Source organism: Bombus vosnesenskii, unplaced genomic scaffold (assembly GCF_011952255.1).
Source record: "Bombus vosnesenskii isolate JDL3184/JDL3185 unplaced genomic scaffold, Bvos_JDL3184-5_v1.1 scf7180000013265, whole genome shotgun sequence".
In the NCBI taxonomy this organism is placed as follows: Eukaryota; Metazoa; Arthropoda; class Insecta; order Hymenoptera; family Apidae; genus Bombus; species Bombus vosnesenskii.
The window spans coordinates 9,459,490-9,474,141 of NW_022882925.1; the positions used below are offsets into that span (position 1 = coordinate 9,459,490).

A 14,652-nucleotide genomic window follows, 5' to 3' on the forward strand; every position below is an offset into this window, starting at 1 on the left:
TCGCTGGATCTAGTGATCGCATTCCAGTGGTTTGACTAGAAATCGGTCGATATCCATTATTGCGGACTTTCAATTCAATCGTTTGACTGGATTACTTGCTGGAATGATGCATTGTACTGGAATAAAAACACTATTTGCATTAGTACGATTGCAATCCAATGCTGGATTGGATCACTGGATTGGAATGCTACTAGATTAATGCGAACCCAGCTTAATTCCAATTTTCTTTAATTTACGTATAGTCAAAAGTCACGGTTCTTTTATTTCTTTTTCATTTAAGAACAAGCGAATTAAGTTCTTTGAGAATTGAACGATAACAAAGTACCACTTATTTCTCTAGGCTCTTGTTCCGCTTGTCTTTGTCTTCTCTTTTTTTCTACCACTTTCAACCAATTTTCCCATCTTCTTCACGCATCCCCTCTTTCCATTTTCTTTTGTTTTTGTCTCTTCTGAGCCTTCTCCATCTGTTTCCTCGACTTTCCATTAACTTCCAGCGTGCGCTGTCCTTCTATCTCTTTTTATCTCCATTTTTCACCAATCATTTTTTCCGATCATCTTCAACAATCGTTCCTTTAGTTTGTCACTTGGTCGTTTTCTCTCTTCACATATTCTCCTCTCATGCACCATTTTTTTGTATTCTTTACTTTGCTATTCTAAACTTTTCATTTCCTTTACTTTTTCATCTCAGCTTATTACTAAGTTTCACTTTTCAGGACGTCTCGACGTCTCCGTTATTTCGTTTACGCTTTTCCCTTAAATATTCTTCGCTTCTACAAATCTTATCGTACCTACCACTTTACTGGTAGTTCACTCTATTATGTCATAGCGTTTTCATCTATTATATACATATCTATTCTATGGCTGACTTTTAACTTTGTCGAATAAGTTTTTACACTTTCCCTCCTCCTCTTTTGATTAACTCTCTTTAATTTTCTTTTCTTCCCGTATCTACAATTTTACCAGATCTTTTTAGACGATAGTATCTTCACTCGTCACTCGCTTATTTCTTTTTTTTTTTTGTATTTATATCTCACTTCCTCAAAATCGTTTGTTTTATGATCCTTAGCCCTACTGTATCGTTATTTATCACACTCTTCCATTTTGGTCGTATCATACTATCATCCTCACCTTTCGCCTCCAAGACTCGACTACTTTCAGTTCTTCTTTCTCCACTTTGGCCATCCTCCTAGCCCTCTTCTTACCCTTCTTTCTTTGTCGATCATTTCGATCATTACTTGCCCATTCCCTCCACCCTCTTATTTTTCTCTCGCTACGACTTACAGACTTCCTACCTTACCTACAGACTTTGGCAAATCAATCAATTAGAAAGATATCAGTTCGACATAATTAGTCGTTTCGATTATTTTATTATTCCTACTCTAAAAATAACATAAGAGGAAATTAACTTTGCTTCATGCTGCGAGATAACAGAATCAGAATGTGATTTGAGAGATTATTTCGAGAAATATGTATTTGAGTACGAAATATCAAATAAGATAATCTAACAATGAAGTAATTCTAAGAATAACAGTTTGCTTATTAAAATAATGTAACACGTAATAACATTTACCGTTATTATTATTACATTTACTATCATTATTTAATAACTTCCAAACAATTTTACTGATATAATGACCCATGATTTTGCTATATTGGGCTTTCGCGAGCGTATTTCAAACGTGGTCCAACGCTTTCTCGAAGTGGTCTCCTTTTCCTACCTTTTACACCCTCCGTTTCATTCTCGCCAACGTGACGGTCCTCCCTCTCTTGTGTCCGCGTGTTACTCTTCGTCACTCCTGCGCTCCAGCGAGCTTGCGCGCCTCATCCTGTACAGAAGAGGTCTCCTCGACGAAGGAGGACCACCGTCAGGATTCCGATCAGTTTACCGGCATCCCTCAGTCCGTATGTACGCGTCTGGTAGCAGTGATCCGCGTGCCGTCGATCACGTGCATCCACACAAGACGCCGACTCTCTCCGACTCTCACCGAGGCGACCGTGCAACCGTGAAAGCAAATAGGAAGAGAGAGAGAGAGAAAGTCCTTGGTTAGTTTTCACACAGGATTCAGAATGTTGGAGAAGTTTCCACATCCGAGGAATATCGACTCGCGATCCTCTGGGAGACCTTGAGAAACTTCTTCGAGGATAACGGTGCAGGTTTGAGATAAATTCATTTAGTCGGATCAGTCTGGTCCCCTTTATTTCACGCGTGAAATCTAGAAAGGGGCCGTCATTTTCGCATATTGAAAGAAGATCTCCGCGTGTTCGTTGTATGTACATACGTGCAAACGCAGTTCACTTTGTGACGAGTTGTTGACAACGAGGACGGGACGAATTTTCTAGGTTCGTTCAGGGGAATGTTTTTATATTGGAGGTAACTCTAAGATTCTGTGAATCGATGCATAACGATGAAGATCGATGGAGCTGAAGATTTACGTAAGTTTCATCGAACCTCGCACGGAACTCCGTCTCCATGTTGATAACTCGATTGCGGTGGTGCTAATGGAAGGCTGATCGGGAATGAGGAAACCATCCAACGTTTCACCGTAAGTAAATTAACGCGTACGGAGAAAGAAAGAGATAGATAGATATATAGAAATAGAAAGAGATAGAGAGAGAGAGAGAGAGAGACAGACAGACAGAGAGGGAGGGAAAGAGAGACAAGCAGACAGAGAAATGCCCTTTCCGATCCAGTTTAAACATGAAGAAAAGAATTTCTTATTTCCTTATTTCGAAATAAAAATTAGTTTGTGGTAGTCATTGGTCATTCATGTTCTAGTTGGAAACACGCGATCTTCGTTTCCATATTCACGGTTATTCCTTGATCATTCCGTTTACCTTTATCATTCCGATAACCTTTCAATGTAGTCAGCTTCTCGTGTCATTCGTTCCATCATGCGGTTGAAACGATTAAGTCGGATACACTAAACACGAGACATGTGTTAGTGAATCGTAAATGATAATTCAAAATATCTTCGAAAAACTGATGTTTATGAAATCCCGTATTCTTCAAAGCATCTCTAGTTTTCTTGCACTGTTGCGTATGGAAGACGTCCTTGTTCTAAAACAACTCGGATACGGATAGATTTTAAACAGACTTTTGTCAAAAATTGTCAAGTAATATTAGACGGTGGATTCCAGTGGATTCCGGTGGACGGTGTTTTGAATAGATATAGAATATAGAATACACTTGGTGTGTTTTGAATATAGAATTTTATGTTGGAGTAGATCTATAAACCTGAGGAAAAATGTAAATAGGTTTTACTAACATTATTTCGAAGCTATTTATTTTGGTTTAAAATATTTTGCAATATCTCACAAAAATAATTAAAACTACATATGTATATGTATAAGAAGATAGTAAATACCGGTTGTAGCCACTAATTTGTCGTTTTTATTAGTTTTTGCAAATCGATTAGAGTATTCAGATACGTAAGAGTAATAGGATACGTAAAATCAATTGGATTCGCCCAAGTTACTTTACTTTTTACGAAGCAAGGAAAAAGAAAAAGGAGAAAAGGAAAGAAAAAAAGTTTCACTAGACGACGCTAATGACTACACGGATGATATCCATGTTTTAAACGGATCTAATAGCATTGATGTATCTAGTTGCTTTTTACGACAATTTATAATTGGAAAAACACAGGAACAAGTCAATGAATTACAGTGCAACGAAACTCGAATTTCCATTAAGAGGCCTCTCTTCGTGATTTCTCTCTACAGACTAGTTGTTTCTATTCCCACCCTACCTGGAAACTTTTAAACAAACCCATTCTTTTCGGCCAACAAAACGCGCCTGCTCGCAAGACCCTGGAAATCCGTGGGGTCGTTTCGTTAATCTATAAAAGAGCGATCGCGTTAACGTTAATGAAAGCTGGGCCGCGCGTCCGTGTGAAATTCATTTAATTAAAATCGCCGATTCGACGCGATACTCGACGGCTGGTGTAACGAAGTAGACTCGTGTTTCGGCTAAGAGAAGTTCTCTGGATTCTCTGAATTTTCCGAGCGGACTCGACAGATTTTCTCATTCTGTTGGATACCGGGCACGCATCTGTCGTCCCTGTTAGTTCCAACTGAAACGAAAAAAAGAAACGAGAAGCCAAAATCGCTTCCTCGTCCAAAAAAGAGAATCATAAAAAGCAAAAAAGGAAAGAGGAAGAAAAAAGGTTGAAGAAAAAATATTGACCTCTTGTCTCTTTCTTTCAGAAGTGTGTATCGAAATGCGAGGAAACACTGGTCGTTGAGTCCTTAGTCCTTAGGCACAGAAATAAATGGCGAAAATGCCGCAAGGAATAATTGGATTGGTGCTTCTGCTCGGTATCTTCGTTATCTTTTTTAATTGAGACACATTGTACACGGAGGCACGCGCTCGCCAGGCGGGTCTGTATTTGCATGCTTGCCCAGGAAATATACGTACTAGACAGTAGACTACACAACGAAGCAAAGAGGATGGTTGGTATTGTTGTATCGGGGCAGGTTGTCGGTTCTTTGCGAAAATTAAAATTCCACGGGCATCGTAGCTGCCGCGTCTTTCGAGGCCTCTCGATCGTCTCTGCAATTTACGATAATTGAGCAATTACTAGGAGCCCTCTAATCACGGGGGATCGCGTGAAACAATACGGGAATTGATTTACACTGCACACGCCTCCATCAGATTTTCATGCGCTCATTTTCCTTCAAATTTTCTTGCCCTCAAGTCCGTATGTGCGTTTATTCGTGTAATCCATGTGTGCAAGAGAGAAAATACGCCAGACGCAAAGATATAGAGTAAAATTTTGCAGTTCCTCGTTCCTCACATTTCGTATTTATGCTTCGACGATTCTGAAATGTAATTCACGACACGGTGCTGTGGGTTTGTGGCTCTATGTTAACGATGGGTTCTGAATGCATTACTTTCGCAAGTTTATTCGCTTTTCGGATGCGTTTCTTCGCGTTTTCGACAGTTTCGTTGTTGAGAACATAGTTGACAGCACAGACAAATTTGTAAATATCAACGATCCAATCGTTTGTTTTTTATGGACCACATTAACCATGCATCGATGAAGTTATAATGTGTAGTAAATATACAGTGAAATGTGGTGAATACAATGGAACAATGCGTTTATAATGTTACGTTTCTGTATATACAACTTACAAGGTACCCCGTTTATAATGCATATGTATAATTGGCGATACGTAATAACTGTCATTCCTACTTAAATGAAGCAGAATAGGATTATGTTTGTTCCTAAATTTAGTTCCTTTCAGTTTTTTTTCACGAGAAAAGCGAGATTTCTTTAACGCGAGTTATGTTATATTCGAAACAGAAGAAAAAGGAATGTTTTTTAATATCGAAATCAAGTTTATTGTTATATAACAATTTGTGGTTTTGCTAAAAAGGGCGATTAAAAGTCCGAATATATCCATTTGGAATTGAATAACTCTATTCTCCCATCACCAAATTATTTTTAAATATGTACAGAATCGAGATATTTATTATAGGTGTTGTATAGTACATACAATTAGCAAATTGAAGCTAATTAGAAAATCGATATATGTATTTGTTATATATTCAACAGATGGCGTATTTACGTTATTATCATTCTAATATGAATGTAAACGATTAAATAATCTAGCACTCGCTAGAATTACTGTCCGTTGTACGTAACACTTCCTACCTGCTTCTTACAATTAGTATCCATACTTGGTTATTCATTGCGCGATACTTTACTTGGCTCAATTAATTCTTTGCTTTCTATCGTCTTTCTTACTGTTTGCGTTCCTGCCATTATTTCGTAAAAATTTATCTATAACAAAATTGAATAAATATAATGGTTGTCCTTAACCGTATCTACGTTTCTAATCGTTCGACTAATCTTTAATTACATTAACGAAATCGCAAGATTGAGAACAATGCATCCACTTCGTTCCGATGAAACGATGACAGGTAATTCGTACAATCTATTATACAATTACCTATACTATACCAAAGACCGATCAAATTAAACGATAAAATTACACAAGCTATGTTTCAATACTCTCAATGGAAAATTTTATTTGTTTATATTCGTTCGATGCAAACTGCAATAAAAACAATTCTTGTTCCCAGAGAAATGGATCGCAAATGCTCGATCATTTCCCCTCGAACCGTTAATTCCGTTATTTGTTAAGAACGTCGCGTTGCACCGTTTCTTTTTTCCATCCATTCGTTCATCCATTCGTTCATCCATTCGTTCATCCACTCGTTCATTCATTCGTTCATCCATTCGTTCATCCATTCGCTCATCCATTCGTTCATCTATTCCTTCATCCATCCGACTGCTCTGCAAGGAACAACAACCACCGCAAAAGGCCGAGAGCGCCATATTCGCGAGGAAAGGAATTATGTAGCTTCTCCTGTTTCTACGTTCTTTGTGAATTGCTAGATCCGTTGTTCATCGATGTACAAATTCGCCTTATAAATTTTGCAACTGTTTTGTGCTCTCGGATCCCGTCCAGGCGTATTCGCGAATTTCAAATACGGTTCACAAGTTTTTCCGACGCATCCAGCATAAATCAAACACGATTCACTTCTTCCCAAGTGTTTTTTTCGCGACTGAGAATAATTGCCGAGGCTGTACGTTCAAACGTTTAGCAGAATTTGGAACTCTTTCATTTATGGCCGATATCGTAGCGAGGAATTTATTTATAACATATAACAACAGGACGCGTAGAACATTGTGGGCCGGGGTCGTTGAAAAGTTTCGTTAAAGTTCCTCGAGTACGAAAGCTTTGTTTCACTGGGATAAAGTTATAATAGGAGAAAAGGAAGAAACAGCAATATTTGGCCGAAATTACTCGTCCTTGTAGGCTCGTTTAATTTTAATAGAATGAAACTTAAAGATTCTAATATGAAATTGTCATTTCAAAGGATTACGACCGATAAATTGGGAAACTTCAATGTAGGAGAAGCAGCAAGAAACAAAGACGAATCATTATTACACCAGAAGCATAGAAAGCCGAGAAGTAACTCAACTTGAAAACTTCCTTATCCCGAGACTAGTGGAACACATGAATCCCTCTAACCAACGCATTGCAACATCCAGAGGAACACCATCGAAACAAGGGGATCGAAAGAAAAGCAGCAACTAGCTACGATTTCACGTTTCTGCACACGTTCACCAAGTTTTCTCGACAAATTTCTGAAGCGAAACCGGTCGATTATTCGCAAGGACAACGTGCTTACTAGAACCCACTATACTAGGCAACGAAGAAAGAAAGAAAGACCAGCAAGACGGGATAGCAAATAAAAAACTTTCTCCGCAGCAAAATTTCGCGATTCGTTGAACTCTCAGGAAATTCACGTCCGGTTGCAATACAAAAGACTGTGAAAAAAAGACTTTCCTTCTACATCTATTCGGTTCACTTGTAATGAGCAGTTAAGTCTTTTTTCTCTAGGCTACGTGCATGACCCACTGTTTCGAACTAACAAGTTAAATTGCTTTGTGGTTTATGGTTTTTCTGCTCATGGAACGAGTACCGATAATACCAGTCAAAGACCAATATGTATTCTTCCTTTAGATTTAAATAGTCCATCTTGTACGTGTGTAATACCAATTATAACAATGAAAGTTGTATATTAGAATATTAATTTTAGGTTCTTCCGTGTAGGGGACTATTTACTTTCCACCTAATTTAGTCCGTTACATTTAGCGTTGCACCAATTGCAAATAATAATTTTGTAAGAATAATATATTCCATTTTGTTGTTTTGTAATGCGTTTGTACTTTCACTGATCTACAAGTATACGCGTTGCTGTTCTTTCTGTCTATTTCTGATCATGGATCGGAAAAATCGTGACGATGTTTTGCCTTTGATGTTCTCGTCGATCCTTTATTCGATTCGATAGTTATTTGCATAAATATCTCGAATCTGGATGAAGCAGCGCAGCATGGCGGATGCTTAAATATCATTGTCAAGTTTTGATGATATGGAAATAATATTTTATTATCGTATAAAGAAGAACGTGAAAAAAAGTTTTCCTCGCTTCTCATCTTAATCGATTTAATGATAAGCTGTGAATCAGCGATTAAATCGCGAACCCGAGTAGTTTATTAAATTTTAACGAACAGCAGGTGTTGCTGGATATTTAATTTGATGTTACAACAATTGTCAAGAGTGTCGGGAATACCAAGATCGTTATTTTGCAAGTGTTTTCAATTTTTTAAACTTTTTATTTGATAATTTTATTGATCAAAATATTTATAAGCTATTAGCGTCTTTATTTTCCCACACACGAATCATTCACAACTGGTATTACAATAATGTAAAAAATCTCGATTTTCTAAACTTTCCTCTCAGTTCAGCGTACATTTTGCACAACAAGGTGTTCTTTCATCTCCGACATATAATTTGATGCAGTATCTCGCTGCATTCGATATGTTGGCAAAAGCCAGCACTTAATTGTACTGTTCTGAAAATTAGCTGTTCTTGGTCACTACTACACACTTATGTGTAGGGAGGGAGGGAGAAGAAAAAAGCTATAGTTCTATCATGTTTCAAATAAATAGCTGAAACAGATTATCGAGTCGACGCATTCCCAAAGAGGACCAGGATGAAACCCCGTGTTCACGTCCAGGAAACTCGATTCCTTTAAGCTCGTTATTCGTGCCCGTTGCTATTCTCATTGCAAGTCCATGATTTATCTCAGCGCCCGTTTACCCATTATTTTGCGGACACACGAGAAGCAACGTTCAGAAAGAATAACAGAAACAAAAAGAGCATTTACTTTTCTTTTTGTAATTCCCCAAAATGCCCTCCTGTGTAATAATTATTTAGCAACCTTGTTTTTCGGGGCCGTGGGTAAGAAACATCATTTCGTTACTGTTAAGTCCGTTGGGCAAATATATGGGTCGAATCATCACTATGTAATACCGTAAACGATTTCTTTATTACTAAAATTGTCTGGAGAGATTTACCGGAAATACGATATGTATATACCTGTGAAACACAGATTTCTCCCAATTCTTCAAATTTTTTACTTCATCTTTTAATATTTTTGAAATAATTATATATATGAATTATATATGAATTACATATATAATCATTTATATTAATAACAAGATAATAGACATAAACAGAATATTAAGACAAATATAAATATATATATAATATATATAATATAATATATAATATATATAATAATATATATATATATATATATAATAATATATATATAATATATATATAAATATATATATATATATATATATATATATATATATATATATCACAAATCTCGAACAATTATAATCGAGTTAAGTCATACAGGCTAAAATATTGAGGGGTTTTCTGAAGAATTCCAAATCACACCAGAGCTTCCCCTTTGTAACTTTGGAAACCTTAAAATTATAATCTAGATTCTTTAGTCAATCCGATTGCATTTGTTCAATATTTGTAATAGTGAGCTTAGGCTCAAGGCGACTACCAGTTGCCGAACGTAGCCGCGGTCAAGGGGATAAACGTTTTGTCTAACAAAGATATGTGGTAATAGTATAGCCCTCCTTAAAAAGAAATAGTTGTAGCGGCACTTGACAGTAAACATTCCAACGGTTTCTGGCTTGTGGTTCGCCATACGCAGACCCCATTCTTCGGGTAAGACGATCACCAGATGTCAACGCATCTACACGGTACATGTTCAGGTAGCCCGAGGACCCGTTATAAATCTTAAGATTTAGCTAACTAAAGTCCTTCAAACAGACAAACAGTCTTTGTTCCAACTACGGGAAGATAGGGGAACTTTATTTTTTTCTTACGAACGACGCTTCCCGCTAGCAACTTTCCCTTAAGGGCGGCTAGCATCCTTCTCTAACCACCAACATAGAAATTGAACAATTAACAGCAACGTCAATTTCCCTCACTTTCCGAACGAAGGTTTCTCTCCATAAATCTGGTGATCTCATGTCCTTAGACACACCCCATTATAGTTTTCCTCTGCACCATCACCGTGCCGGAGAGACACTCTCTCTCTTTCGTGCACTTTCAGCAACTAGTTACGTAGCGTTTTGATCAGTGAATTTCTCACGCTCTAACATCGAGTCCAACTTAGACTTTGACGAAACAATAAATTCGTTATCCCGTTGACCGCGGATTCGTTATCGAACGTGAGGCTATTGTCATTAGGGTCGCGAGTTCCCAGTCGCCGCCGTTAATTGTCAAGTCTGTAGCATCCATACTTGTGTTAATAAATTGTACCTTTGTTATACCACAACGATGACTAATTTCAATGAAGACTCATCAAACACCCACAACCCTACCCACAACGCCAACCCGATATATATATATGTATATAATAAAAAAAATATTAAGATGTAATTGATATGCTTAGTTAAAATTAAATGTCCCCCTTCCTCAAAACAAGAAGGGAAGGAATTCTAAATTGTTCAAACATACAAAAGAGAATCTCTTTGTTTCTTTTTTCCAAAGCCCTACATAACGTAAATCCTTTAGCTAAACCACACTGAAATATCGTGTATAGGGACATTGGCTGTTAGGAAACGAAAAAATTTCGAGATTCATTCATTACACTTCGGTTGTTACCATCACATTTGTGCCACATATATTTCTGTGAGATATGAAGCGTGGCGACTAGTCGTAACCGTTTCGGACAGTGAAACATTTTTCTAGCGTATTAAAGGCCAGGAATGCAGTGAACACTAAGGAATTCCAACTTCGTTTCCGAGCTTACTGTTTATCGACGGAAAAAAAGCAAAAAATAAAGTAGAGGAAGTTAGGGGGAGGAGGGAGGGAAACAGAAGGGGACGAAGGTAGCAAGAGAAAGTTCCACGAGCGCAATTGTGATTCATGTTTATTATATACATAAAAACGTTAATAACGTTGGAATCGCGAGAATGGAGTTCGTTTCGCAGGGAAATGAATAACGATAGCGAATCGGTATCTTTCGATATTCATTTATCAGGAAAAAAACGCTTTCCGGAGTTGCGGCACTTTTAGCTTTTGCAAAAGCTTCTTGCCTCTTTTCCACTTTTCTTTTTCTTTTTCCTACTTTTCCATCGACCGAAAAGAAGAAAGACGAAATGTTTTATGAACGGGATTCGTTTAATCGTGTGCACAGTAATTTCTTCGGCGAATTATGCCTGCGGCATGCGAGAAACTCGATTACCTTATCGTGAGTCATAATTATACTGCTTAGACAGTTCATTGAAACATAGTTAAGGTTCTGATTGTAAGACAGGAAGCTACGTAAATAAAAGAGAACGATACAAGATCGGGGTGAATCGTAATTCAAAACAAGTCATTAAATTCTACCATATGTCCAAATCGGACAACTTGTGAATGTAAATAACTAAATAAAAAAAAGCCATTACGAAATTATTTGTTATAGATAAATAAGTAAATTCAGAAATAAATTGTTAGTTATAATAAAATAACATTTGTTTCCATTTTTGCTTTCCTTCCCTTCCCATCTCTTGTTATTCTTCTTTTTTCGTCACGATTTTTTGTGCACTTTTATTCTTTTTAGGAAATTAAACTAAACTTGAAAAATTATTTTTTTGTTAAATGTATACTTCTGATAGACAAATTTATCTTTCAATGCAAGGTGTTCTGTTACCTTCAAGAAATTAGTTTCGAGAACTCGGGGAAGAATTCTTGTAATTATGCAGAGCGCAAGTTCTCTCCTGGGAAAGTTCAGAATAATTTTTCAGCTTGCCAACGTTCAAGGAAACCAAGTGATTTTCAATGTGAAGTTTATTCAATTACAAAACGTTCTTTAAAATTTAAAGGGTTTGGTACATTGCATTACTTTTTAACTACACAAAAAATCTTCCTAAATCTTGGTGAACCATTAAAAATTGTATTTTCTTCGCTACTATTCCTATATTAAAAATGCGAAACAAATATTTCGTTTGTTTAACAGAGTAATTAATATTATTTAATAAAATACCTAAATTCATATTTTAGAATCATATTTACAGTGACTTCGACATAAACATAATCCTTTAAATCGGACTACATATTTCAATAATATTATTACCCATTTATTATGTATTTATTTTGAGATGCGTTCAACGATACGATATACATGCGTATGAAGTGTACGTTTGAATAATAATTCATCAAATGTCATGTGTCAAGTTTGGTTGATATAAAAATTCGCACATGATGTTAAAAGGTAAATCAAAATTGAAGCAATGTTAATCTCACTGAAAAATCACAGAAAGCATTTCTAACTGATGTCATCGAAAACGAAATTAGATTGATGTCAGAAACCGACACTACTTTTACCAGAATTGATACTATACCATAAATATTGCGTTGGACAGTGGCCAGGATTTATGGCTATTGCAATGACCCTTAATACTTATGAGTAGTTTGGCTGCAAAGTCCTCATAACTCTTATCAGAAGCAAACGTTGCTAATTTTCTTGCTCGTCTACCGCTGCTTAGATTGTCTTATGCCACCAACCTACTCTCATTTCCGTAAAAACGTAAATTATACCGACGAAAGGTGAGATCATCGTTTTCATTCTTATCTGCCGTGCCACTCGCCCTCCACTTTAGGGGTTGATTCACGCGTGTTAGTAGCAATTGCGCTTAAGCGATCCTTCGTCTGTACGCTTTAACGTGGTTCATTCTTAACCGTTTCGGTAATTCAACCACCAACTACAAATTTAAATTATCACTAGTCTCTATGACAGCTACATTCGTTCACTTTCGAAATCGATCGTGCCAAATTTCTTTAAACCAACAGACAACTTAAAAAATTTAGATGTAGCATTGCGCAGAGAGAACAACTGTTGAATTCTATCTGTTCGATTTCCGTCATTGGCAGTTTAACCTTTCCAAATTTATCCGAATTTGTAGGTTCATTATCGAATAGATTAAAATATATCAATACTGACAATTTAAAAACTTCCTTTTCACAACTTCGCATTTTTAACATTTCACAAAACAAATCGTTCAGTGACTTTTGAAATATGTACGAAATTTAAACGATGGAAAGAAGTTCAAATTAAAAAGGAGTTCAAATTACAAAAGTATCTTCTGAATTAAAATTAGTGCTATTATATAATCTACAAGAACTTTTCAAAAAAAATAATTGTCTAATTTATTTCGCGTAGTGAGCCGTTAATAAGGCGTGCCTTCTAGGTTAATAGTGAATATAACCACTTAGCAAGGAATATGCGTTGTTTGCAGAAGGTGTATTAGAATTTTGTGATGTCGAGTTTGATGTATTAATTCCTCGACCGTGTGCGTTACGCTTGGAAATAATTGTTACGGGTAATCAAATTGTTTAGAACCAAGTTAAAAATATATAAAATTCAGCAAGAAAGAAGGGTGGACGGTGGAGATTTTGATGAAAGCGAGAAGAGAAGAAAATTGCAAACACTCGGGCACTCATACACAAGAAAAACTAAATTTTTTATGTTATATTAAAAGAAAGAAATAAATAATGACTTGGTTATCGATTATTAAAAACTTACTAATAATTTGATACTTGGGGAAAATGTGATATTATTTGTATGTAACATTTTTACGATAAAAGTTGCAGATATAGACAAAAATAAAATGTCGACCAACAATAAGGTTTTCATTCAATTTTCATTCCAAATTTTCAGCGCAACCAACATCCCCAAAAATGCAATAGCAAAGGCACTATTTGAGTTTTTAGTTTCCATATCAGTGGCCACAAAATCGACATTCGTTCACCACGATTTCTGCCGTTATATATTGTAATTTCGGACGCATTTTAATCTCGTTAATTGCACCGATAATGTCGTAATCAGAGGATCGCAATTAATAACGACTATAAAACGAGACTTATCAAACGCGATCAATTTTTCTCCCTTTTCTAACAGCGAAATAATATAGATTCGATACACGAGTAAATACCCGATATTAGTTGTTAATTTTCCAACGATACTGCTACAAAAGACGGTACGTAACAGCATTTGATATCGATATATTGCTATGATCGTCGTCATTCGTGATATAATTTGTGGTATTTCCGTTATTCACTTGAACACGTGTACCACCGAGTAAATTATGTATAATGCACGGATTCGTGAAATTATTTCCATGACTTTCCTATTTGTTAGACATATTTGCCTCCCTTTTCCCCATTTTTCTAAATAACATTCTTGGCGGCACGTCACGTTTTAGTTTCTAAACATTTGAATTTTTATACGTATATTTAGACCATCAGTTTGAATAACAAAATTTCCGTGGAGAATTTTCTGTGTGCGATTTGTAATCACGATATAAATTGAGCGTCGTGTCAACTATAACTAACATCAAAAAATGGGAAATCAAGTTTATAACTGAAATTTTTTGTGTTTTATAAATCGCTAGAAAATTTAGTGAAAATTTTCCTTGTAATCGTGGGTGATCTCGAGCGATTAGATATGTACTCTCGTTGAAATTTCGACACAATTGTACAAAACGTAATATTTCGTCGCTGATAAATTCGCCAGGTGGAGATAACAAAGACAGTGTGAAGGTTGAACCACTTATGTTTATATTTATGGCCGTTCTGTGAGACACATTGGCATGTGAATGTAAACAACTAAATAAAAAAAAAAAAAAACATTGGCAAGCTACAGTTGATTTTCCTCGCCGTATTTTTCTTAGGCGATGCTTTCGTTCCTTTTACCGAATTTTCCATCAACCTTTATTC

General features: G+C 36.2%; 1 protein-coding gene across 1 annotated transcript in view; it reads left to right on the forward strand.

Moving 5' to 3' along the window:
* The first annotated feature begins 1,892 nt into the window (after positions 1-1,892).
* Positions 1,893-14,652, forward strand: part of LOC117243109 (lachesin-like) — a 104,750-nt gene continuing 91,990 nt past the window's right edge. The window contains exons 1-2 of the mRNA XM_033510319.1: positions 1,893-2,154; positions 2,341-2,543. Of these exons, the coding sequence (XP_033366210.1) occupies positions 2,518-2,543 (26 nt within the window). The 5' untranslated portion in view covers positions 1,893-2,154; positions 2,341-2,517. The remainder of the gene's footprint in view (positions 2,155-2,340; positions 2,544-14,652) is intronic.